Consider the following 26712-nt stretch of genomic DNA (forward strand, 5'->3'; position numbering starts at 1 on the left):
GCTAGCTCATGCCCGAAATAACAACACACAAACTGTATTCATTTAACTGCTTGACCCATTTCTATCTAGCCTCTTCTAGGCTAATTCTCACATATTAATTTAGCCCATTTCTAATCATCTGTGTAAGCACCCCAAGGTGCGCTTACCGGGAAGATTCTAGCCTCCATCCATCATGGGTTGCAGCTGCCTGGGAGAGCAGAGCCTGGTGGCTGTCCGGTCCCTCTGGAAGCAGCGCAGAGTCTGACCTCACTTCCTCTTCCGCCCAGCATCCTATTCTGTTTACTCCTCCCAACAATGTTCTAACCTATGAGGGCCAAGCAGTTTCTTTATTGCTCAGCCAATGAAATCAACAGATTGATATGACACTCCCACATCATTCACTGACTGGTTAATATGTGCCAGGAACTATGCTAAGGGTTTTATACAGCAGTCATTCCCATTATATATGCATGGTGATGGGTGTGGCGTTGCTTTGCATGTGTGGGGTATGTGCACATATGTATGCAGATGCATATAAAGGCCTGAAGTCAAGATCGCATGTCTTTACTCAATGGTTCTCTGCCTATGCTTTGATAAAGGGTCTCACTGAATCTGAAGCTCATCAATTTGGCTACCCTGCAGGTAGATTTCAAGGATCCCCCAACCTCCAACACCCTCTGCAGCCCAAGGTTTGGTTACCAGCATACACTGCAAGTCTAGCTTTTGTGTGTATGGGTTCTGGGGATCTTACTTTGGGGGTTCTCATGCTTGCAACAGGTACCTCACCAGCTGAGCCATCACACCGGCCTCAATATAAAGCCTTGTATCATGTTTCTGAGTCTTCCATAATAAGTACCTTGTTATATTTTTATGTTCCTTTTTAGTTACTTGAATTTTTCTGGAAAATCAACTCACATTTAAGGCATAATTTTAATTGCTGAATTTTCTTATACTATTTAAGTTTTTCCTGTATCTCTAGATTTATTCACCTTAAATTTTTGTATTTTAGTTCTTTAAATATGTTTATGGGTGGCATACAAATTATTAGGTTTCATTGTAGCATTTTCATAATATATATTATTCTGTCATTCTTGTTAGCCCATTTATTGATCTCCTTTCCCCTACTGCCCTATTGCTGCTCCTCTTCATCCTTCCACTTCCTCCCTCCTCCTTTTTCTATGCCTTCTACTTCACTGCCCTCCCTTGAACTCACACCTACCTTCATGTACACCTCTTCTCCCTCTCATCAGAACCCTCTTTCTACTTTCATTTTTCACATAAACACACATACACATTCATGTATATATAAATTTAAATCTAAACCCCATGTATGAGAGAACCCAGGTAATATTTGATCTTTTTGAGTCTAGCCTATTTTGTTTAGCATAATGACCATTCTATATCGTTCAAATAACATTATTTATTCAATTCATTAGCGAGTTTCTTGCTTAATTTATATTTAGGGTTGAAGCTTTACAATTCTTTATGGAGTATAAATATTGATCCCAGTCTAATGTATAGTAGACAATTTTTTCTCCCCGTTTTGTAGGTCGTCTCATTCTATTTGCTGTACGGGACTTTGTAATGTCATACAATCCTTCCTTTCTGTTCATGGGGTTGTTTCCTGTAAGTGGAGTCCTTACATAAAGGCTTTGCCATGCTGTGGGTTAACATGCTTTGTCTGTTGTTGTTTCAGAAGTTCAGGTCTTACATCTTTTATCAACTGTAAACTGATTTTGAGAGGATAAGACCAGAAGACTAGTTTTACTTATTTAGATGTGGAAATACGGTTCTCCGGGCATCATTTGAAGAGCCCCCCTCTTTCAAATGCACTTTTGACAACTTTGTAAAATGCTTCTGCAGCCATCTGGGCTATTTCTGAGGTCTGTGTTCTATTCTGTTAGTCTATGTGCTTGTTTTTGTGGCACCGCCATGAGAGTTTGTCACTGTGGCTCTGTGATGTAATTTGAGGTTTTAATGCTGTAGGCTTTGTGCTTTTATTGTGTTTCTTGCTTGGGATCATTTATATTTTCACATGAATTTTAAAATTATTTTTCCTAATATGGTAAAGAATATCACTGGAATGTTTTGGGGGTTGTGTTGAATTTAAAGATTAATTTTGGTAATAAGCCATTTCACAATAAATTGTGCCCATCCATGATTGTGAATGTCTTTTCATCTTTTTGCATCTTTTGTAATTCCTTCAATGTCTTAAAGTTTGTATAGTACAGGTCTCTTACTGCCTTAGTTACACTTATTCTGAAGTATTTTATGTTTGCTTTGCTGAAGTCATAAATGAAATTGGCTAGTTGTTTTCCTCTTTTGCCAGATTTGTTCGTGGAATATAGAAAAGCTGATAGTTTTCTGGTATTTGTTATGTATCTTGCTACTCCAGTGAAAGTTCTTATCAGAACTAAATGTTTTCTTGAACAGTCTTTAGGCCATTTAAAGATATGATTATATTGTCTACAAATAAAAGTAATTTTTTTCTTCCATTCTGCCTTATTTGGTTTTTCTTGTCTTACTTCTCTAGCTAAGACGTTGAGCACTTGACTGAACAACTTTGCTTCATTCCAGGTTTTAGAATTTTTGTCTCTAGTTATCCAGCTTTGGAACATTTTCTTTGGGTTGGTTTATTTGAGAATTTACCATCTTATCATTTTTCAAAGAACCAGTTCTCTGATTGGTTCTATATATTCTATATATTGTTCTTTCAATCTCCATTCATTATTTCTGTCCTGATTGCTATTAACTCTTTACCTTGACTGACTTAAAGTATTTATTGTTCTTGTTTTTATAGCACCCTGGCATGCATCATTAGATCATTTATTTGAGCTCTATCTAAGTTCTCTAGCTAAAACTTCCATAGACTTCCCTTAGCCAAAGCCTAAATGTTCTGGTAATTTGTACTTTTATTTTTTCTTGACTCTATTTTTTTCTAATTTCTCCTCCCTATTTTTTTTTGTTTCTTTTTCTTCAGTGATTCACTGGTAATTCAAGAATACGTTGTTCAGTTTCATGCATTTATATATTTTCTATTACTATTTATTCATGCTTTATCCCCTTTGTAATATCACAAAGGCATAAGAAATTATTTGATTATTTTATATTTGTTAAGACTTGATTTATAAGTGATGATATGATCTATTTCAGAGAGGATTTGATGGGCTCCTGAGAAGAATCTATCTGATTAATTAAGGATTCTGTATGTATCTATCAGTTCTGTCTCCCTCAGGATGGGGCTTCTGATTCTGCATTCCCCATCAGGGAATTGGTTTAGAAGTAGACACTCCAATTTGAATATCCTTATTCTTGAATGATATATTCTTTCTTTCGTTCCACTGATGGATGGACTCTACCTGGAGCTTTGAGTGACAGTTTAGGCTCTCTATTCTGTAACTAGCAAGTTATAGTTGTTACCTAGAAACTTGATGATGCTGTGGTTTCTAGGGCAGAAAGGAGAAGACTAGTTTCCTTTTCTCTGTTAGTGACACAAAACACCCTCTAGCCTGTAAAGTGTAGCGAAACTCTCATATCTCTTTAAGGACTTTTGGAGAAGCTTACAGACTTTGTTCTTAGATGAGGCACGTAACATCAAGAATTTTCTTCCAGTGTGGCGGCATCGAGTTTTTAAAAGACTCCAATATGTGCATTTAGTTTTCCTATTTGCACCTCACTCCAAAACCACAGAGGAAGGGGTGAGAAGGAGGTGGTGGTAGTGGTGGCAGCGGACAAAGCAGAATGACTGAATTGTTATATGGAGACAGGAGAATGGACTTGATTAACAGCATACTTTGCCTGTTCTGTGCTGTGATGTAAATGAAAAGGATAAGTCCAAGATATGAAGAACTCATTGTGGATCACATGTGAAGCATGGCAGTGTTTGTGTGCCTATATATGCTATGTACTCCAAAGGGTAGATGCCCAGTCGTGTTGAAATCTTTACTGTTGGTCTTAATTTGGGGAGACAGAGATAACTGGTAGCTGTCAGGAAATAGAGCTTTTTATTACTAGTGAATATTTATAACGGCTTTCAGTGTGAGGGAGCAACTCTGACACAGCCATATGTGGGTGATTTGTGACCCCCATCCAGAGATGGAAGAAAAGCTGTGGAGATTCCATTCTTTCCCAAACACAGGCTCATAGTTAGCTGTTTAATTAGTCTTAAGTATGTTTAAATTTGGAACGTATGGTTTGAAATAAATGAATGATATTGACAGGTTGAAGCAAAGCTGGCTTTATTTCAATGTTGCTCTATCAAGCAAGAGAACATGCTGTAATCAGTGTCCCAGATAGCAGAAGTGGCCACTTGAAAATTTTTCCTAATTTTCTCATACTGAGCATTGAATTGATAGCCTTGTGCATGTCAGACAGATGCTGTGGCACTGACCTACATGTCCAGTTTGTTGTTGTTGTTGTTGTTGTTGTTGTTGTTGTTGTTGTTGTTAGGATAGTATCTCTAAGCTACTTTGTCTGGCCCTGTACTCCTTAAAGTCACTCTGTAGCCCACACAGATCTTAGACTTGTGATTGTCTTGCTTCAGCCTGCTGGGATTACATCCTGCACCTCTAAGACTGGCTAAAATCTTTTGCTCTTATTCTTGCTCAAAAGACAACGCTTCTCCCTGACCCTGCCACCATCCCTGGGCATTTCATCTTACTATAAACCCTAAGTACAAAGAAGACATTTGCTGCTCTGGCTGCTGTGATACTAGTGTAGCCCTAAGTTTACCCCTCCACTGACCCTTTCTTGGACATAGTCGCTTCTAGTGCCTCTTTGTCAAAGTTCAAGTTCAAATCTAGCACTGCCCTTTTCATCACCTCTCTCCCTAGCTTCTAACCAGTCATTCCCAGATCCAGAGGTTTCTGTCTTATGAACAAGGAACCAGTGTAAAATTGGTTTGTTCACATCTAAGTCACACTCATAAGAGTCAATGTTCACTTCCATCTCTCTTGATGGAAGACAATGTTGAGTAACAATGAGATAAAACCAGCTTTGTGCTTGAATCAACCTGGGAATATCATTCATGCATGTCAACCTGTGTTTTCCAGTTTTAAACATATTCATGGTATATTGAACATCTATATAGGAGGCTAGAGTTATGAATCGAGAACATCCATTTATGGTCCTGAAGCATCATCGGTAATGGTTGTTTTATGATGAAAACTGTTGCCCTGGCTCGAGGTAATCCACCCTGGAAGTTCTTGCCCATCTCAGGCTGACTTTAAGAGTTAAATGAAGGCAGACTGGCTGGGTTCAGAGTCAGGAGACTTGAACTGAGTGGGAGATTATTTTTTCTTTCACGCAGATCTGAATTGATTGCACTCCTTCTGACTTTCTCTGGTCTGTCCTTTGTCAGTAGCTGAAAGAAGAGCTTCAATGACAGTCCATGCAGCATGAGCCCTGCACCCTCTGAGCACAGCATCCTACCTTCACAGCTTTCTGCAGCACAGTGGCTGCCACTCTGTCTCTTTCCCCATTTGCTGTTGTCAGTGTTGACAGCACCCATAGTGTCCTTGTCTCTTAAACCTTCCCAGGGTTTACAATTGACTTGTGAATTAACACAAACAAAAGTACAGGCAAATCAAAGTTAGACAATCTCTAAAAAATAACACAAATTGGAAAATGTTAAAATGTTTAAACCATGAAATTTCCAAGTCCACTTTTCCATTATATACATTTACAATAAATACTAAGAGGTTTGGTGACTTGCCTGGCTGCTTAACATTGTTACCACACCATTTAGCTCACATTCAAGCAAGGACTTTTGCTTTTATTTTCATAAAATCATCTGTTATCTGTAAAACAAGAAGGACCCTTGTTTTCTTCTTTAACTTTAAAAAAAATCTATGAAAGTCTAAAGTCACAGGCTAACATGTTTTCTTTGTATTCTCAGCCAGAATTTTAGTTGAGATTAAAAAAATATTTATGAAAGAAATTAAACATTTTCAAGCATCACTCAAAGCACCATGTTTCCCTGAATACCATCACCTTAGCTGTTAAGATAGTTGTGCTAAGGAGACCACTTCCTAAATATAACCTCAGCAACATAGACACTGAGAGAAACAATTAATAAATGGGACCTCCTGAAACTGAAAAGCTTCTATAAAGCAAAGGACACAGTCAACAAGACAAAACAACAGTCAATAGAATGGGAAAAGATCTTCACTAACCTCACATCAGATAAAGGTCTGACCTCCAAAGTATATAAAAAACTCAAGAAATTAGACACCAAAAGAACACATAATCCAATAAAAAAAATGGAGTACAGACCTAAGCAGAGAACTCTCAACAGAGGAATCTAAAATGGTTGAAAGACACTTAAGGAAATGCTCAACATCCTTAGCCATCAGAGAAATACAAAACAAAACAACTCTGATATTCCATCTTACACCTGTAAGAATTGACAAGATCAAAAATACTGATGACGATTTATGCTGGAGAGGTTGTGGGGTAAAGAGAATGAACACTCATACATTGCTTGTGGGAGTGCAAACTGGTACAGCTCCTTTGGATATCAGTATGGCAATTTCTCAGAAAATTGGGCAACAACCTACCTCAAGACCCAGCAATACCACTTTTTGGTATATACCCAAAGGATACTCAATTGTACCACAAGGACAGGTGCTCAACTATGTTTACAGCAGCATTATTTGTCATAGCCAGAACCTGGAAACAACCTAAATGCCTCTGGATTGGAGAATAAATAAGAAAAATGTGGTACATTCACACTATGGAGTACTAAACAGCAGAAAAAAATAATGACATCTTGAAATTTGCAGGAAAATGTATGGATCTAGAAAACATCATACTGAATGAGGTAACCCAGACCCAGAAAGACAAATACCATATGTACTCACTCATAAGTGGCTTTTAGGCATAAAGCAAAGAAAAACCAGCCTACAATCCACAATCCTAGAGAACCTAGATAACAAGAGGACCCTAAGAGAGACATACATGGATCGTATGTACATAGGAAGAAGAAAAAGACAAGATCTCCTGAGTAAACTGGGAGTAAATAGGGACCATGGGAGAGTGTAGAAGGGGAAGGGAGAAAATGGGCGGGGAATGGAGAAAATGTATAGCTCAATAAAAACAATAAAAGAATGAAATTGGTTCTTTCCTTCATGGTGTTGGTCCAAAGATTGATCTCCAACTGTCAGGCTTGACAACAAACACCTTTACCCATTAAGCCATCTTGCCAGTCCCAAGCAATGGTTTTATGTTCACAGTATATTAACACCTATATCAGAAAAAAGTATGTAGAAATTATATTAGACAGACCATATCAAGACCCATGAACCACTAACACACTTGAAAGTTCACAGAATTCCTTTAGAATTTGTACAGTCTCCTATTATCTTATTTCCTTATTAAAAACAAAATAAAAAACATTTTTTTCCTGAAGGACCAGAATTTATCCTTGGTGAGTTTATTCTTATTTTGATATTGTTTTCAGGTTCAGAAGTATCTGTGACTCTGGATTTGCATGTAGTCGTATGTTATCCCACAGGTAAAGAGAAACTAGTGCTGGAGTTGGCCTAGGTCCATGGAACAGTGGGAGTTGTCCGTTCCTCCACGCTGCTCTCCTTCCTCAGTGGAAAAGGAACATGCATTCTGGGAGCTAAGATACAGGCCTCAAATTCCAGTTCTCTCAAAGTCCATGCAAAGTTTTTAGATCTATCAAACTATGCTGACTTTCTACGTAAGAAGAAATGTTGTGCTTACTACAGAACACAAATTACTTTAAGGTGATTGTCAGCCCTGAAGATGGGTAGTTGGGTAGACAGACAGGTTTTTATGCTGTGAACAGTTCAACTTCTCCCTCAGTCACAGACATGCCTGAATCTGAAGCTAGGCTTCTTCAATATAACTGCAAGGCATGCTAAGTTGGGGTCATGTTTTGCTGTCTTCTGGGCCTCATGTACCAGCAAGCAATATAGCTTCAAGATGCCTGGACCTGAGGATAAGCTTCTTTGATATAGCTGCAAGGCTTGCTAAGTTGGGGTCATGGTTTGCTGTCTTCTGGGTCTCCTGTACCATGAAGGTAGTTGGAATAATACTGTGACATGCAGACATACCTTGATAAGTCCCCCTCCCCAGTGTCTTCAGAGAGAATCACACACAAGCTTGCATGTGTGCCTGCGTGTTCCTGAGCATTAAGAATCTATGTTAAATAGTAATGAATACTATGAAAACTCTGAGCTGTAGTCTATAGTCTTATGCCTAGTCTTAAGCATTATGCCTCCTTGGATTTGGATGCTGGGATCTCTTGATTCTTCTTTCCAGTCTCTCCCTCAATCTGCACATATAACCTCACTGGACTCTCCCTCAATCCATGCACTAACCTCATGTCTAAGATGGCCTGCAGAAAATGTACATGTGATAAAAAAAAAACAACACAGCTTTAAGTTCACATGGATAGAATATCAATAACCTAAAGAATATTTCTACTTCCTCCGAGGAGTGTTCCTCCTATCTATTTTAATTTATACTAACATTTATAAAATATTCTAAGTGCTCACAAGGAAACAGCTTTATGCTGATCTCCAAAGTCACAATAATGAATGAGACTGAGCCTGCTTGAATCCTTTCCTGATTGGGTCTTAGTCTGGCATCACCATATGAAGAATGACCTTCTTGTGCTAGAATCCAAGGCTTTTCCTCCATCTGTTCCCAGTCATAGTCCTCATATTGCTGTAGACCACAATTGATGCTACTATTTCTGTGATATATTTTAGCAACTTGGAAGTGTGTATAGTGTGCTTGCCGCGATCTTGAATGTTGGAAACATTGAATTCTCCTCTGTGGCAACTGAGTACCAGATGGACAAGAGCTACATATGCAATCACGCAGCTCTGGAGAACTGTGAGTTGTATTGTCTTCCATTCAAGACTGAACTGTTTCATAGCTTATGCTGGGTCATGTGGGGATAATTTCAAACACTTCTACTCATGTAGATCTCAAAACAAATGCTCAGACTCAGTTGTATAGAAGTTGGAAAAACCAACTATCAAACCAGGCTTAGTGGCTCATGCCCTTAGTCCCAGCACTTGGGAAGCAGGGGGATCTCTGAGTTCATGGTCAACCTGGTCTACAGGACATTCAGAATTACATAGAAAAAGCCTGTCTTGAAGAACTAAAAAAAAAAAAAAAAGTCAACTAAGAATAACTAAGTCTTTACACATGCAAAATGATTACTATGAACAATATTTTCAGAAACTAAGCTTTTATGACTATGTAAGATACTGTGTTTTAATATGAAAGATGTAGTTGCCCTGTACAAAAAAAAGAATTAAAATTGTCTTCTAGTGTTTATAACCTGTATCCATTGTGTTTTTTACTGTTTGAATTCAGTTGACACATTTGTCATAGGTTAATTAATTTTTCATTTTTCATACAAGAGACATACACCATTCTTATTCCAAATCAACCTTTCTCTTAATAATGGAGCTTGACAAAATGTCCCTAGTAATTTAAGTCATCTAACTGATTTTCTCCAGTGACATAGTTTTTATCTATTTAGAATATATTCTGTTTGTTCTTTTATTTTTAATATTGGCATACACCCCATAATCCCTTATTTGTTATGAATTTAATTCACAGCCTAGAGAATCATGATACTAATTTTTATGTATTCATTTTTCCTTCATTTTACTTACATAATTGGTCCAGACCTGCCTTTAAGATAAATATTTTCTGTATCCAGTGTGGCTTTGGAAGCAGGTTGTAATAGAGCTGAAGTTGTCTGAGGTTGACATGGTGATTGCTATGTACCTGGAAACCTTGATAATGCAAGACTTTTCAAGCATAAAATAATATGATTGACACACAAGATAGTAGATTATTAAAAGGGAAGTAATAATAATGTGACATCATTGATAAAAAGAAGATTTCCCCTTACCCCAGTCATAATTAAAATATTATATGTGGCCAGAAGTGTAAGGCACAATATTGTTAGGTTATATTATTATGCTTTACATTGATGAGACAAATCACTTTTATAAAGGAAATATGTCAGCTCACGGTTTTAGAGCTTTCTGTCTGCAGTCATTTATCTGTTGTTTTGGGCCCATGTAAAGTAAAATATCAATACAGGAAGCAATTAATAGAACAAATGTGTTCACCTCCTGGTGACAAGAAAGCACAGAGAGGAGGATCCCAACATCCCCTTCAAGGGCACAACCCTAAGCCTAGCATCTTCCACTGGGCTCAACACCTGAAACTTCCAACACATCTCAAAAGTACAGCTATCTGGTAACCAAGCCTTGAGCATATCTTAGAGAAGCTAAATAAGAAGGAGAACCCAAAGAAAAACATATAGGCTTCCTCCTGAATATTAACCTTTATCAGGCGATGAAAGGAGACAGAGACAGAGACCCACATTGGAGCACCGGACTGAAATCTCAAGGTCCAAATCAGGAGCAGAAGGAGAGAGAGCACGAGCAAGGAACTCAGGACCGCGAGGGGAGCACCCACACACTGAGACAATAGGGATGTTCTATCGGGAACTCACCAAGGCCAGCTGGCCTGGGTCTGAAAAAGCCTGGGTTAAAACCGGTCTCACTGAACATAGCGGACAATGAGGACTACTGAGACCCCAAGAACAATGGCAATGGGTTTTTGATTTTACTGCATGTACTGGCTTTGTGGGAGCCTAGGCAGTTTGGATGCTCACCATACAAACTGGATGGAGGTGGGGGGTCCTTGGACTTCCCACAGGGCAGGGAACCCTGATTGCTCTTTGGGCTGACAAGGGGGGGGACTTGATAGGGGGAGGGGGAGGGAAAGGGGAGGCGGCGATGGGGAAGAGACAGAAATCTTTAATTAATTAATAAAGAAATAAATAAATTTTAAAAAAGAATAAAAAAAAGACACTTCAGGTCCAAAACACAATAGCTCTGTGTGGTATGAGAATACACTTAGAATCCAACAAACTGAAAAATTACTTTAATCATTGAAACTTATTCTTACATAACAGGAAAACCAAATAGTTCACAAAAGAATAATATTAATATGTATATAATTAAAATCATTCAAATTGCTTCCCAGAACAGCACTTGTAGAAAACAATTAAGTGTACTAATTTGTGTTGAAATTACTTATAACTTCATTTAAAAAAAATCTCTAAATTAAAACCAACTATTTCTATGTTATGTTTATTGTCACTATTCTCATTCATGACATGGTCACTTCTTGTTTGAACCAAGTAACCTCCCCATCATTTACTAGAGTAAAGAATTGATCTCTTCTATGCTCATTCAGAAACCACTTAGCCAGTATATCCATGGGCTCTCTATCTGCTTCCTGTCCTCCATCAACACCCTGTCTTATCTTCCTCTCCTTCTCTTTCTTCTCCCTCTATCTCATTTCCCATCCTTTTCCCTCCTTTTCTTTCCTCTTTCCTCCCAATTAAATTTCTTGGTTGGCTTTCTTGTCCTCTGGATAAAGGCCATCGAGACCGAAACTTTGTGTCCAAAGCATTGTTCTTAACAATATATCCTCATCTAAAATGCCTGGCATGTAGCAGACACTTAATGAATTATGCCAGGTGAATGAATAGTATCTGGATGAAAGCCAACACACAGGTCAGTGGGAGATAGCATTCAGTAAACAACCAACTAGAATGACCAAAATGGCATTACAGTTCAATGAGACAGCATCGTAGACAACCAAGTGCTAACTGTGAGACAGGCAGGGGACTTGAATCCTCTCCAAACATCATATACCAGAATAGATTCTTAAATTTTAGTGCATCTATGTACTTACGCACTATGTGGCATGTGTTCATCTTTACAAGTGAAAATTAAATAGAGGAATTTTTCCTTTCAAAGTATCTACTTTGAAATGTAAAGTGCCTGGCATCTATAAAATTACATTTATCTTCTTGGTCATTCATTGGCCAGAAAAAACAGAATTGGCAAGTATTTGGAGGGAAATTAAATAGCAATGTCAAAGAGCTTCAGTGTGTTTACATAGTTTGCAACAGTTGTAGGATTTCTATGCTCTTTTATGCTCAAGAGATGCTACTATTTTTTCACAACTATGCACTTAGGAAAACAACTTAAACATTCAACAATTTTTAAGATTACTAGCATATTGATATAGATGCTAAAATATTGTTCTGAAAATTAAGCTATTCATAGAACATAATGAGAATGATAAATGTTTAAGATATTAGGATACAATGTTTTGCAGAATAATGGCAATAGTCATGCAAATAAGTAAAGAGATGAATCATGTTAACTTGGAAGGTAAAATTTCTGTGAGGACCATATATGGCTTCTTGCTTCTTCAACATGAAGAAATAGGTAAAGACAGAGGTCAGGAATCTTACTGGCAAACCAAAATCTAAGTTGTCAGATGTATAAGAGAAAATTCAAAATGTTGGTAAAATTTTAAACATACTCATTTAAATGTGGAGATTTAGACTCTCTTCATGCAGGAGGCGTGACTAAAGGTGCCCATTTTACATGTCAGTAGATGACTTAGTGGTAGAACGCTGGCCCCGCATGCACAAAGCACTGGGCTCAGCCCTCCCTGTGAGAAGAAAAGAGATGTTTGTTTATCAAAAAATGAATTTTTCTTACTGAGTTAATTGTAAATTCCTATGATATTTGGATATTATTAATATTAAGTATGCTTTTGAGTATTGCGTGTTAAGAAAATTTAGTAGCAAAAAGAAAGCTTAACAGGAAGTACGGAAACGCCAGGTTCCTGCTCTGTCAGATATGTGCTGTGAAATGTCATTCAGATTCACTCCAAAACCTAAGGAGTTTTCTAGTTCATTCTTACATTCTAGGCGTAATCACATAATCATATCAAAACTCTACCAAACCTATTCATTGTGCTTTTAAAATATTTAGCACAATTTGGTGAAATTAAAGTTGATGTCAGATGAGTAGCTGCACACCTGTGCAGCTGTCTCCTTAGTTCAGACAGTTTGCTTGTGTTGCATATTACCCTTTGGCTAGAGGAGGCAAGAAGAGAGCCGTCAGGAGAGGCAGGGAGACTCATGCTGAATGGTGGCTTTGAGGCCATGAAACAGTCATGTATTATGCAATGGCAGGCTCTGCAGTAGAATTCAGATGCCATGAAACAGTCATATCTTTATGCAATGTCAGGTGCTGCAGTTAAATTCAGCCATTTCTGTTTTCTGAAATTAGGGTCATTTTCACTGTTTCCTAACAATAATGTATTGGTTTTGCAGCAGCATCTTTGCTTTGCATTCAAGCAGATGAGCTACAGGAAGCTCTTACCTCCCACTGTGTGGTCACCAGAGGAGAAACAATTATACGACCCAACACAGTAGAAAAAGCTATTGATGTGCGAGATGCCATGTCTAAAACTTTATATGGACGTCTCTTTAGCTGGATAGTCAATTGTATTAACAGTTTACTGAAACATGACACATCACCAAGGTAAATAAATGTTTTATACATCTGTTTTCTGCAAGTGTTAGGTGGTAAGTCTGTTTTGGATTTGTGCATGTCCCTTTGAATATGTTTCTGATTATTTAATTTAATTATCGAAATTGTGTTCCTACGGATATGCTCCATCTCCTCATAGCAGCGTCACGTTATCATTCCATGTAACTGTGAGATATCTTGATTGCTGGAACAAAAACTGCAGCAATGTTAGTAATCATGTAGAAAGTGATTTTAAGCATGCATCATATTATCAAGTCAAATGTCCTCTTAATTAGGCTGTGTTCTATGAAGTGTGTGCCATTTTACATTTGTCTAATGTCAGTCAAGCAGTTCTTTGCTTTTGCTTCATGGACTTAAATTAAAACATGACTACAAAGTAAAACTTTCCTTTCACTGAACTCTCACTGCACCATGCAGGAAGAGGTGCTGTGGCTTCCAATGAAGTTTGATTCTGAAATGCACATGAGCATGGTAGATAATAGTCACTATAACCTGGATACAAGCTCCCACACCTGTGTCTGTGGTTCTCCTAGAACTTCGGAGTAGGAAGAAAGCAAATCCCAGCCACCATTGACTGGATCTGCAGAGATGAAAAAGCAAGGTGGACGTCTATGTTAGATGATCTTATCTTCATTCGTAGCTAAGTATAGTGGATAGATAGATGGGTAGGGGATAGATCGATGATAGATAGATAGATAGATAGATAGATAGATAGATAGATAGATAGATAGATAGATGGTAGATACTCAGACAGACAGATATATAGATACTAAGTATAAAAGATCATCTTATACACTTTTCACATATGTAGCTTTTCATTATTTTCCACTAAAATCCATCCTACATCATAGTTTATATCTAGATTATCTAGATTGCCCATTCTTTGCCCCCATGGTCTTAACACCCTGAATGTCACCATCACAGTCCCTATTAAGTTGAGTCTCAGATCATAATGCAGTTTGCCCAGAATGACTAAATATCAACATGGCTTTTTGCCCATTAATGGCATCTGTATGATGTTAAGCATCTTATAAACACTGGAAACATCCAGTAATGTTTTTATATTTGTATATTCCATGTGATGTAAACAAGATAATCACTTTGTTAGGTCTTGTCCACATGTCCACATGTTTAGCACTAGATGGTACTCAGAAGGGTGATGTGCTTAAAAAAAAAACAAAAACAAAACCCATTGTAGCATGTCTGCTAAATAATAATTGTTCTTACATTCTTACATGAACCACAACTAGCCAAGACTTAAGAGTTATTTTGATTGTGGTTAGTCTTAAAAAAAAAACTGAACCAAGACCTGTTGTGATAGTTTAGTTTAGTTCTGTCAAGTCAATCACTAAGATTTCTTGTTGTTTGAGGCAGTCTTACTGTGCACCCCAGAATGGCCTAGAATTCAAGATTCTCCTATCACAGCCTCCTAAGTATTGGATTACAGATTCATGACACCTACAATCCACCGGGCTTTAGTTGTAGGAATCCCCTTTCCACTCTGAGCTCTGAGTCAATCACTTTCTCCTAGTGCAGGAGCACATGCAGATTCTCTCCTAGTGCGGGAGCACGTGCAGCTTCTCTCCAGGTGTGGGAGCATGTGCAGATTCTCTCTAAGTGTGGGATCTCGTGCAGATTCTGGCTGTCAGCCCCGCATCTTCAGCACATAATACTGAGCATCACTTACACTAATGGGTAGACCCAAAGGGAACCTTTTGTCGTTTCATTTTTAAAGTACACATGAAAATTACATCAGTCTACCTATTTACTGAGAGAATCAAAAGTTTCAACCAATTATCTAATTTTTAGTGTACAGAACCAGCAACATATGATAGCAGAAAGAAATGTAAATCTGAAATAATTCATGTGTCAAATAGTATTCAATTGTATTTTGAAATTCATTTATTTGTTTTTCCCCCTTGGGTTGGTTTGGGTTGTTTTTTGAAACAGGATACCACTGTGTATCCCAGACTTGAACTGTCAATTCTTCTGCCCCTGTCTCCTCGGTGCTGAAAATACAGATATGTGGCACCACAAGTGGATTAAAATATTTAACTACAGGATGAATTCCCTACATGCTTGTGTCTTTCTCTAGGTTGTCATTTGATTTGTATTAAATATGAATAAGCAAATAAGTAAAAATAATAAATAACAGTTCTTTGAGAATAATTAAGACATTGGTAGCTAGACATTTTAAATTGAAAGGAATTTTTGTTTTGCTGGTAAAGTTTTGGTTGTCTGTGTGTTTGCAGTGCTGCGTAAAAGCCAGGTTCTATGATGTTGGACTCACACAGGGCTATGACTAGGTTTAAACCCATGGAAGGACTTCTGTTTAGGTGTATAAAAACATGGGAGTGGGTTCTTTAGTAAGGAAAATACTGTTCTATGCACATATTAAAATTAATTTACCTCCATTATCTTTGTTTTCTGTGGAGAGTCTTGTTTAATTAACTCAATCACCAATGTGAATCCCAAGATGCTCTGCTTCACATTGCCTCCTAAGGAAATGAGCGATAACTCAACAAACACTTTTTTAATTCTTCCAGTGGGGATGAGGAGCTAAGCATCGGCATTCTTGATATATTTGGCTTTGAAAATTTCAAAAAGAATTCCTTCGAGCAGCTGTGCATTAACATTGCAAATGAACAGATTCAGTATTATTTTAATCAGCACGTGTTCGCATGGGAGCAGGTAAGTTGAAGTGTGGATTCTGAAGATACCATTGTAATTGTGCTAGTGCATAATCACATAGGATATATAAACAGTACCTGGACCATACATTTTATGTTGCAACATTCAAAGACAAGGAAAATATTTCTTTCCTCCATGCCTGTAGTAAAAATGCAAACAAAAAATACAGTGTGAATTTAATGTGACTTAGACAGGTGACGTTCTAAATCCTTCACTCAAGACCAGTGCACTTTTCTTTAAAATTTAACCACTTTGAGCTGCTGCAAACAAAGACATGGTTTTTGTCTACAAGTATTTAGTTTTTAGACTGCATTGCTGGAATTCTGTTTGAAATTTCAGTATTCATCTACAGTATATTAAAATTTCAAATCCTAGTATCCAGGCAACAAAATCTAAGATAATGGGTTTGGTGCAAATGACAAGAAGCAGTAATTTTGTCAGGTACAATGGGCAATTCATGGCTCAGCTCCAACAATATTTTTCTACAGAGAAAGCAGTGACTTCCTTGAATTGTATTTGGCATACTTTCACTATAATACTGTTTATTTCATTAAACCCAGAAGAGCCATACTTGCCATCAGTCCTCATGTCATTTGTCACTTTCCAATTATGTTACTTTGCTGTGTGTTGACTGATTACACTGATGTTTTAATTCAAATATGTAAACTGAAGGAACATGAGTCTTTTATTTAAAAGGTTTAGACTTAGACTGACTTCATTTCCAAACTGCAGTCTGAAAGCAGTGGTCACAAAAGAAAACGTCTCCATCTTGGCACTTTTTGGTCCAAGAAAAGCACAGACTGAAGACACTATCTTCATTTGTTTAGTTCTCCCTCCGCTGTACCCATCTGAATGGTACTCAGTGGACAGTCCATCTATCTGGTAGATATTCAGTGTCTTGGTCTTCCTAACCCTCTCCTGGACCCCTCTCCACCTCTCTCCATTGGAATCTTCCTGTGCCCAGATACATTATTAAATCACCTTAAAATCAAGAGCAAATTGAAGACTTAAAGCCTTTCTTACTCTGCTTGTGTCTATGGCCTCATTCTATTGCCCTCACCGCCAAGCTCCAGAAAAGCATACTCCGCATGTCTTTCATTTCACTACCCACCACACACTTTGATATTCTTAGTGCACAGCATCTGTGTCAGTCTCCCTACTACATGAAATGGCCCCAGCCTTACTCTTGATATGGACTTTTTCACCTGGCCATAAACTCCGATGTCCAAGATCATCTTATTTTAGTGCTTTCAGAGGCTGATCATATAACACATTTTACATATTTATTAAATGAATGTCATTTTGCTCTAACGCCTCAATACAGAACCCATCAAAGTTTGAAATAAGTAAAGCCTGTTTGTCTTTGGACTTTACTGTACGGGAACAGTGCATCCTGATGCATCATCCATCTGATAAGTTAATGGCCTGTGTTGTCACCCTGGCAGCCATGCCACTTTCTCTTCCTAACCTACTTCTCTGTGGACATTGATTAAATATCTAAGGATCTCTTAACATCCATCGAGAGCATCCATAACTCATATCCCTTTCTTATGTTTTTCATCTAGTCTATGGTAACACTGTTTTTCTTGTTTGTCCTGGATGATTCTTAGCATATGGTATTTCATAGTATTTAGAGCTTTTATACTTCCCTGGATCTAGATCAAATTTATATGTGTATATATTGATTTTAAGAACACTTAGGTTAATGCTATCTAAAAACAGCAACATGAAACAGCTCTTAGTCACCTAGATCCCCTCCCTGGAAACAAAGGACGATCACTAGAGGAACACCCTGTATAATCTTGTTAAAATGTGCTGCTGAAATCTTTCTCAGGAGCTCAGCCGAGAGCACACGGTCTTCCCAATTCTATCAGAGTCCTACAGATTCAGCACTCATCCTTGCCTTCCCTGTGACACTTGTGTAATCGACACACTCTTGGCTTTTTTTATTTTCCAAAAGGCTCTAGGTTGATAGAGCCTAGGGCAGCAAAGACATTATCTGATTTTCAATGAGAAGCCACTATCCTGCAAGAGCCCTCAATCTGAATTTCTACAAGAATAGCCAAGGTTTTGTTTGTGGGGTGTGTGTGTGTGTGTGTGTGTGTGTGTGTGTGTGTGTGTGTGTTATGGTTTTCTTTCATATGAGAAAGAACTCAACAAGAATCAAGGGTGTTAGGCAGTCTGAGTGGTGTGTAATCACATTTGCCATGTTAGAAATGTGTATCCATTTTCAAAAATTTTTCCATGCTGGCACTGGAGTGGGTTTTGTCCTCTGACTTAATTTTTATACTGTTGTGTGCTCAGTGTGATATAGAACACACACAATGAATGAAGCCTCCCTACTCATTTACATTTCAAATTGAAGGAAAGCACACCAACCACAGCTTGACTCAGAACAAATGCCAGCGTTCCTAAGAACCACTGGACACTCCTCAGTACAGGTTCATGGTGCTAGCGAGCCATTGTTTTAGAATACTGAAAACCTACTCTGTGTTCACGTATACCTTCCAACACTTTGGATGATCTTTCTTCATGCATTCCAGCAACACATTAACTGGACTGAAGTTGACTTTTAACATGATGTGTTCATATTTGTTTCTACACATAGATAAACCATTACCTATAGCATTTAAAAAGCCACTGTGGGTGAGAGGTGAAAATTGAGGTGTTTTGCAAGCAAAAATCTAAAGTACATATTGAAACAATAAATTAAAAATCACTGTTCTATCTGCTCCTGTGGAAAGAAATATAGATAACTTTGTCTTCAGCTCTTCACAACCTAGAGTGTTGTACATTTCTAACATAGGTTTCAACACATAATTTGTAGCACTTACGAAGAATAAAAATGTACTCAATATGTAATTCCTACACTTCAAACTTTTTAATATTGTAAAGTAAAAGAAATCAGTTATCTGATGTAAAAAAAATTGTGTAGGCGATAGAAATCAGTAGTCTGGTCTTAAAAACTGTGTGGGTGGTTCAAAACAAACCTTATTTAAAGACTAAAAGTGGTTTTGCTGAAGGATGACTTATTCTATATGCACTAATTTTTTTCTTCTTAAAACTGTGTGCATATTGGTGGTAATTTTTGTATTATTTTAACTTCCCAATTAATAAAAAGCATATATAGTCTTTTATTGGATTAGTTGGTTGCTTGGTTTGGTTTTGGTTTTTTTTGTCTGTCTGTCTGTCTGTTTGTTTTTAAGACAGGGTTTCTTGTTGTACCTCTAGCTGTCCTGGAACTTGCTCTGTAGACCAGGCTGGCCTTAAACTCACAGAGATCCACCTGCCTTTACCTCTCGCGTGCTGGGATTAAAAGTGTATGCCACCATATCTAAGCATTTCATTAAATTATTAAGACAGTGAAATGCAATTAATACTGTAGGATAATGCTCATGTACACTTTAAAGATTTGTCAATCATATTGGTTTAATAAAATGCTGATTGGCCAGTAGCCAGGCAGGAAGTATAGACAGGGCAACCAGAGTGGGAGAATTCTGGGAAGAGGAAAGGCAGTGATGCAGTCACCAGTCAGAAGCAGAGGAAGAAAGATGATAATGCCTCACTGAGAAAAAGTACCAAGCCACATGGCTAAACATAGATAAGAATTATGAGTTAATTTAAGTTGTATGAGGTAGTTAGTAATAAGCCTGAGCAATAGGCCAAATAGTTAATAATTAATATTAAGCTTCTGTGTGTTTCTTTGGGACTGAACAGATGCAGGACCAAATGGGACAGAAACTTCTGTCTATACATTTAGGAGACTCTGATGAACAAATCTTTGTTTTTAAATACTCCAGCAACGTTTAGAGATTGTTTGAGACTATATCCAAATAGACTTTACACATTTTACCCACTGAGTATAAAAGCTTATATCCAACCAAATCATGAAGCCCCTGAGCAACTCCTGATGGGAGTCTCTTGTTCCCTCCCTCTACTCACACAGGCCTTCCAGGTTTAGAGTATGAGGGTCAAGGCTGGAGGGCAGCCCTTCATCTCCAAAACCATACCTCCCACATAGTCTGTTTTTCCTTCCTGGATGAAACTGAGCAATACCCTCAATGTGATACGAAGATTTTTAGTACTTGTTTTGCTCATCTGATTTCATTTTAAGCTTCCAATGTTTTTGTGTTTTGGTTTAGTTTGTTTGGGTTTTGGTTTTGAGTTTTCAAGACAGTTTTTTTCTGTGTAGCCTTGGTTGTCCTGGAACTCACTCTGTAAGCCAGGCTGGCCTCAAACTCAGAAACCCACCTGCCTCTGCCTCCCAGGTGCTAGGATTAAAGGCATGAGCCACCATCACTAGATACTTCTAAAGTTTTTAATAAAGGTAATTACAGTGTAAAATTAGCATAGCTCCATATGATTGCTGTAATTTTGTTTTTAATTAACATACAAAGCAATGAGTTTATTATGACGTTTTCATGCAAACTTTTTGTTAATGTTCCACCCCCTTCTCTCTCCCATCCCCTGCCTTTCCCTTACTGTACCTCAGACTCTAAGTAGTCAGTCCTCTGTCCACTTTCATGACAAGTGCCTCCTCCTCTAAAACCTCTTCTCACTCTCAGGAGTCCCTTTCTAGGTAGCCATATTATATAATATAAAAACTAAGAGCTGGGTGGCGGTGGCACTCATCTTTGATCCCAGCACTCCAGAGGTAGTAGATCCGTCTCTGAGTCTAAGGCCAGCCTGGTCTACAGAGCAAATTCCAAGGCAGGCAGGGCTACACAGAAAAACCCTGTCTTGAAACTACTCCCACAAAAAAATTGGACATTTGCATTCACATATGGATCCCTCTTTCCCACATCCTCACCAACATTTCTTGTCTTTTTTTTTTTTTCACCTTGATGACAGCCATTTTGACTAGGGTCAAATGGAATCTCAAAGTAGCTTTCAATTTGCATTTCCCTAGTGGCTGTTAGTGTTAAACACCTTTTAAAATGTTGAGTAGCCATTTGTGTTTCTTGTTTTGAAAACACTTTGTTAGCCCATTTATTGATTGGCAATTAAAGCTTTGGAAGATTAACTTTTTTCTGTGATCTGGATACGACTTTCCCATCTGAGCTAAAGCTGGCGAAGCATCTATGGTGTCTGCTCATAGCTCCTTCTGCAGACTCCCCTTAATTTCATGCGATCTCATTTATCAGTTTTGGGGATTATTTCCTATGCTATTGGAGTCCTTTTCAGGAAATTTTCCAAATCCTGCATGTTTAAGTATTTTTCCTATAATTTACTCTATCAGTTTAACCGTTCCAAGTTTTAGATGAGGGCCTTTGATCCATTTGAATTGATTTTTTGCACAGGATGTGAGATATGAATATGATTTCAGTCTTCTGAAGGTGGATTACACTTTTCATCCACCCCAGCAATTGAATAAACCATTTTATTTCCAGTGTGTAATTTGAACCCTTTCTCAGAAGCTAAGAGGACATAGCTGTGTGTGCTTCTTTCTGGGGCTGCTGTATCTTCTGTGGATAAATATATGTGGCTGTTCTGTGTCTGTACTGTGCTTCCTGTGCTGTGGCTTCAAGGTATAATTTGAAGTCAGGTATTTTTTATTTTCAACAGTGGTTTGTTTGTTTGTTTGTTGTTTTGTTTGGTTGGTTTTGTTTTTCATGCTTGGATTCACTTTAACTGTTTTTTGTATTTCCATCTAATTTTTTTTATGTTTTTACTTTTCTTTGAAGAATGTCACTGGAACATTTATGGATTTTTTCATTGAATCTCCAGATAACTTTTGGCAATGCAGCCATTTCCACATTATTGATTTTGCCCAGCCTATAAACTTTAGAAGATTTTCTTTGTCTAGTGTCTTCTTCTGCCTAAATTTTTCCAGTAGCTTAACGATTTTATTGCAGAAGTCTCTCACCTTCTTTGATAGGTTTATTCCTAGGAATTTCAACTTCTCTGAAGCTCTTGTCAGTTCATTTTTCTTTCTTGGCCAATAAGTTGTTGCTATATAGAACAGCTACTGGTTTTATATGCTGATCTTGTAACCTGCAGCTTTATGTAAATGTTTATCAGATCTGCCCGTTTTCAGGTAGGCTGGGGACAATGATAGAATGTTTGTCTTTAATACCCCGCCATCTGGGTCCGAGCCTCACCAATGCATAACCAGGCATCTTTGCCCATCTGATAATCTGCGGCAGCCCCCTCTCTCTACAGGCTGTACCCAGCTTTGTTGGCTATCAGCACCCCAGACATTCTATTTTCAGTTCCTGGGTGTGCTCCTATGAGCAGTTACTGACAGCTTCAGCCAATGCTAGGCAAGGCATTGGGGCAGCGTGCCAGCTGGGTCTACTTGCTATATCTTCTGCCTAGGAAATTACAGCATAATATGAGCAAAATGTTGTTGGAATAGTGGTATGTGAAAACACTTATCTCTGATGATAAATGTAACATGTTTATGACATTAGGAGTCATTTATATCATTAGGAGTCATTTTATCTCTACATTTTATTTATTTATTTATTATTTATTTATTTATTAAAGATTTCTGTCTCTTCCCCGCCACCGCCTCCCATTTCCCTCCCCCTCCCCCAATCAAGTCCCCCTCCCTCGTCAGCCCAAAGAGCAATCAGGGTTCCCTGCCCTGTGGGAAGTCCAAGAACCACCCACCTCCATCCAGGTCTAGTAAGGTGAGCATCCAAACTGCCTAGGCTCCCACAAAGCCAGTACATGCAGTAAAATAAAAAACCCATTGACATTGTTCTTGAGGTCTCAGTAGTCCTCATTGTCCGCTATGTTCAGTGAGTCCAGTTTTAACCCAGGCTTTTTCAGACCCAGGCCAGCTGGCCTTGGTGAGTTCCTGATAGAACATCCCCATTATCTCAGTGTGTGGGTGCACCCCTCGTGGTCCTGAGTTCCTTGCTCCTGCTCTCTCTCCTTCTGCTCCTGATTTGGTCCTTGAGATTTCTGTCCGGTGCTCCAATGTAGGTCTCTGTCTCTGTCTCCTTTCATCACCTGATAAAGGTTAATATTCAGGAGAATGCCTATATGTTTTTCTTTGGGTTCTCCTTCTTATTTAGCTTCTCTAGGATCACTAATTATAGGCTCAATGTCCTATACATTTTCTTTTTTTATTTATTTTTTTTTTTGAGTGGCATTATTTGACTTCGCCCTGGGTCTCTGGGCTATCTAGTCACCCAAGCTGTGCCAAGCACGATTTCCATCTTTTTTTAGTGGACCTTAGGTCAGATCAGTTATTGGCTGGTTATTCCCACAAGCTTTGTGCCACCGTTACCCTAGCATATCTTCCAGGTAGTTCACCATTGTAGATGAAGGGTTTGTGGATGGCTTGGTGTTTACATTTCTCTTTTGGTGGTGTACAGAGTGCCTTCCTGTACGAAGACACTAGGACATGGGGTGAAGGCTCTATGTAGGCAACAGTTCTACACCTTCATGTTCAATGAGCTATATCGATGTTGCCTTCAGCAATAGGACCTTGTTGAATCTTGTCTTCCGATTATTTGGCCATTTCATTTAAATCACCTTCATATGTGCATATATTTTAGGAGGCTTTAACCATATTAGGTTTCCAGAATACCCCTCCAATGCCCCTTAATTTTAGCTGTCTCTCCCCCATTCTTTCCCAATACCTCCTCTCCTTTTCCCATCCCCACGTGATCCTCCTATTCCATCCCCCATATATCCACAAAATTCTATTCTATTTGCCTTTCCCAATGAGATTTATCTGTTCCCTCTAGTCCATTTCTCTATACCTACCATCTGTGGTTCTGTAGATAGTAGCTTGGTTATCATTCATTGACTTAACAATTAAAACCAATATATACACAAATGCATACCATATTTGTCTTTCTGTGTCTAAGATACCTCATTCACAATGATTTTTTTTCTAGTTTCATCCATTTGCCTGCTAATTTCATGATGTCATTTTTAATGGTCAAATAATACTGCGTCATGTATTGAATGTACCACTTCTTTCTCCATTCTTTTGTTGAGGAGCATCTAGATTGTTTCCAATTTCTGACTATTACAAACAGAGCAGCAGTGAACATGGCTGAGCAACTGTCTCTATGGTAGGATGAAGCATCCTTTGGGTATATGCCCAAGAGTTGTATAGCTGGTTTTGAAATAGATCGATTCCTATCTTCTTGAAGAACTGTCACACTGATATCCATAGTGATTTATAAGCTTGTACTTCCACCAGCAATGTATGAGTGTTCTTTTATTACACAGTATAAGCTGTCTCTTTTAGAAAACTGATTTTTCAAAATAACCTGAACAGGCCAAAAAAAAAAAAAAAATCCAGAAAGCTCAGTGTGCTAGTTGGCTGCTGTAAGAAAATGCTATGGACTTTAAGGAAATTTGTTTAACCAACAGAAATTCATTCTCTCATTGTTCTAGAGGCTGAAGGTCTGAGATAAAAGCATTGATGGAGTTGATTTCTTCCAAGGCCTCTCTCCAGAGTCAGCATGTCTGTCATGTCCATGTGTCTTCTGTGGATGGAATCAAGATGTTGCTTACTTTGCTTAGAAGTAGAGCAGTCACACTAGAGTAGGGCCCCACCCTTAGGGACCTCATTTACAAAGTACATCCTTAAAGTCCTGTCCCTAAATTCATTGGATGCTAGTGCCTGAACATGTGAATGGAGCTAGTGTGGGGTGTACGTGCATGTGATGCTTACTGTGTAAGATTCTTTCTAGATACAGAGGTAAACAATAGAAAGCTTCTGTTTTCATGGAATTTTCATTACAATGAGAGACATGGAAAATGATAAATATAAATACTAGGAATGCTATAAAATAATTCCAAGTATGATAGGGTGTACAAAGAGGGACCAGTTGAGGAAAGAAATTTGCTAAATTAGTTTTGGAGATTGGGGGATGGTCTCTTAGATGAGGTGAGCTCATGATGAGAACAGATGGCCTTTCCCATGTTAACAACCTGTGTTCAGGAAGCGATGCTTACTTTTGTGCCTACCTAAGAAGCCATGTGGAAGTCTATGGCTCCATCAGGATATGGCAAATCCTCCCATACTACTGCGTGAATCTGAGGGATCGTTGGCATTATCCTAAACCTCCCTCAGGAGGAGATGATGCTTTTAGCAATAAGCATTTCAGCTTGTTGGGGCTGTGGCCTCCAAGATGAACCTCATGTGGGTTTTCTTGACCAAACACACTCAAAATGCAATGAAGAACACAACTTGAAGAACCTTCAAACTTTCTGGTTTCCTTTGCTTTGTTAATATGTAGTTAAATGACTTTCAACTTCCATTTTTTAAAGTTTTTATATTTTTCTTTTTTCTTTTATTTGTTTTTATTGAGCTATATATTTTTTCTGCTCCCCTCTCCTCTTCCTCCCTCCCCATTTACCCTTTCCTATAATCCCCACTATCCCAATTTGCTCAAGAGATCTTGTCTTTTTCTACTTTCCATGTAGATTAGATTCATTCTTATCTCTCTTAGAGTCCTCATAGTCATCTAGGTCTCTGGAATTATAAATTGTAGGCTAGTTTTCTTTGCTTTATGTGTAAAGGCCACTTATGAGTAAATACATATGATATTTGTCTTTCTGAGTCTGGGTTACCTCACTCAGTATGATGTTTCCTAGATCCATCCATTTGCCTGCAAATTTCAAAGTGTTGTTATTTTTTTCTGCTGTGTAGTACACTATTGTGTAAATGTACCACATTTTCTTTATCCAGTCTTTGGTTGAGGGGTATATATGTTGTTTCCAGGTTCAGAATATGACAAATAATGCTGCTATGAACATAGTTAAGCACATGTACTTGTAGTATGGTTAAGCATTTTCTGGGTATATACCCAAAAGTGGTATTGCTGGATCTTGAATTAGGTTGTTTCCTAATTTTCTGAGAAATAGTCATACTGATATCCAACATGACTGTACCAGTTTGCACTCACACCAGCATGGAGTAGTGTTCCCTTTACCCCACATCCTCTCTAGCATAAACTTTCATCATTGTTTTTTATTTTGGCCATTCTGACAGGTGTAAGACGGGACCTCAGAGTTGTTTGATTTGTATTATCTGATGGCTATGGATGTTGAACATTTCCTTAAGTTTCTTTCAGTCATTTTAGATTCCTCTGTTGAGAGTTCTCTGTTTAGGTTTGTACCCCATTTTTTATTGGATTATTTAAAGTTTTTTTTTTTTTGATGACCAGTGTCTTGAGTTTTTTATACCAATTTTTATATTTTTACCTTTAATATTTTTATTACTTTTTTGAGAATGTAATACCGTGTATTTTGTTCTTATCCCACCCACCCAAAGCTACCCCTTAAGTCCTCCCAGGCCCACCCATACCTCTCTTCCTCCTCACAGCTTTGTGTCCCGGGCATGCATGTGTGCGCATATGCATGTGTAACCATTGAGCTCCAGTTGGTGCTGCTCATATACTTGTGTGAGAGTATAGAACTTGGTTGATGTGCCAGGAGTCACACCCTTAAAGAAAAACTGCTAGTCCTCTTTCAGAAGCCACCAACTGTCCATAACTCTTCAGTTCGGGGTGGGGCTCATGAGCTCCCCCGTCCCATGACAAAATGTTACCTGGTTGAATTTGTACAAGTTTTGTGCAGGTAAACACAGGTGCTCTGAGTTCTTGAGTGCAGTGGTCCTGTCCTTTCCAGAAGACAC

General features: G+C 38.2%; 1 protein-coding gene across 1 annotated transcript in view; it reads left to right on the plus strand.

Annotated features, from left to right (window-relative positions):
* Positions 1–26712, plus strand: part of Myo3a (myosin IIIA) — a 179962-nt gene that overhangs the window by 97395 nt on the left and 55855 nt on the right. The window contains 3 exon segments of the mRNA XM_050152716.1: positions 8721–8847; positions 13190–13400; positions 15956–16100. Of these exon segments, the coding sequence (XP_050008673.1) occupies positions 8721–8847; positions 13190–13400; positions 15956–16100 (483 nt within the window).

This window comes from Alexandromys fortis, unplaced genomic scaffold, assembly GCF_014885135.2.
Source record: "Alexandromys fortis isolate MF-2015 unplaced genomic scaffold, M_Fortis_MF-2015_v1.1 scaffold_54, whole genome shotgun sequence".
Taxonomy (NCBI): Eukaryota; Metazoa; Chordata; class Mammalia; order Rodentia; family Cricetidae; genus Alexandromys; species Alexandromys fortis.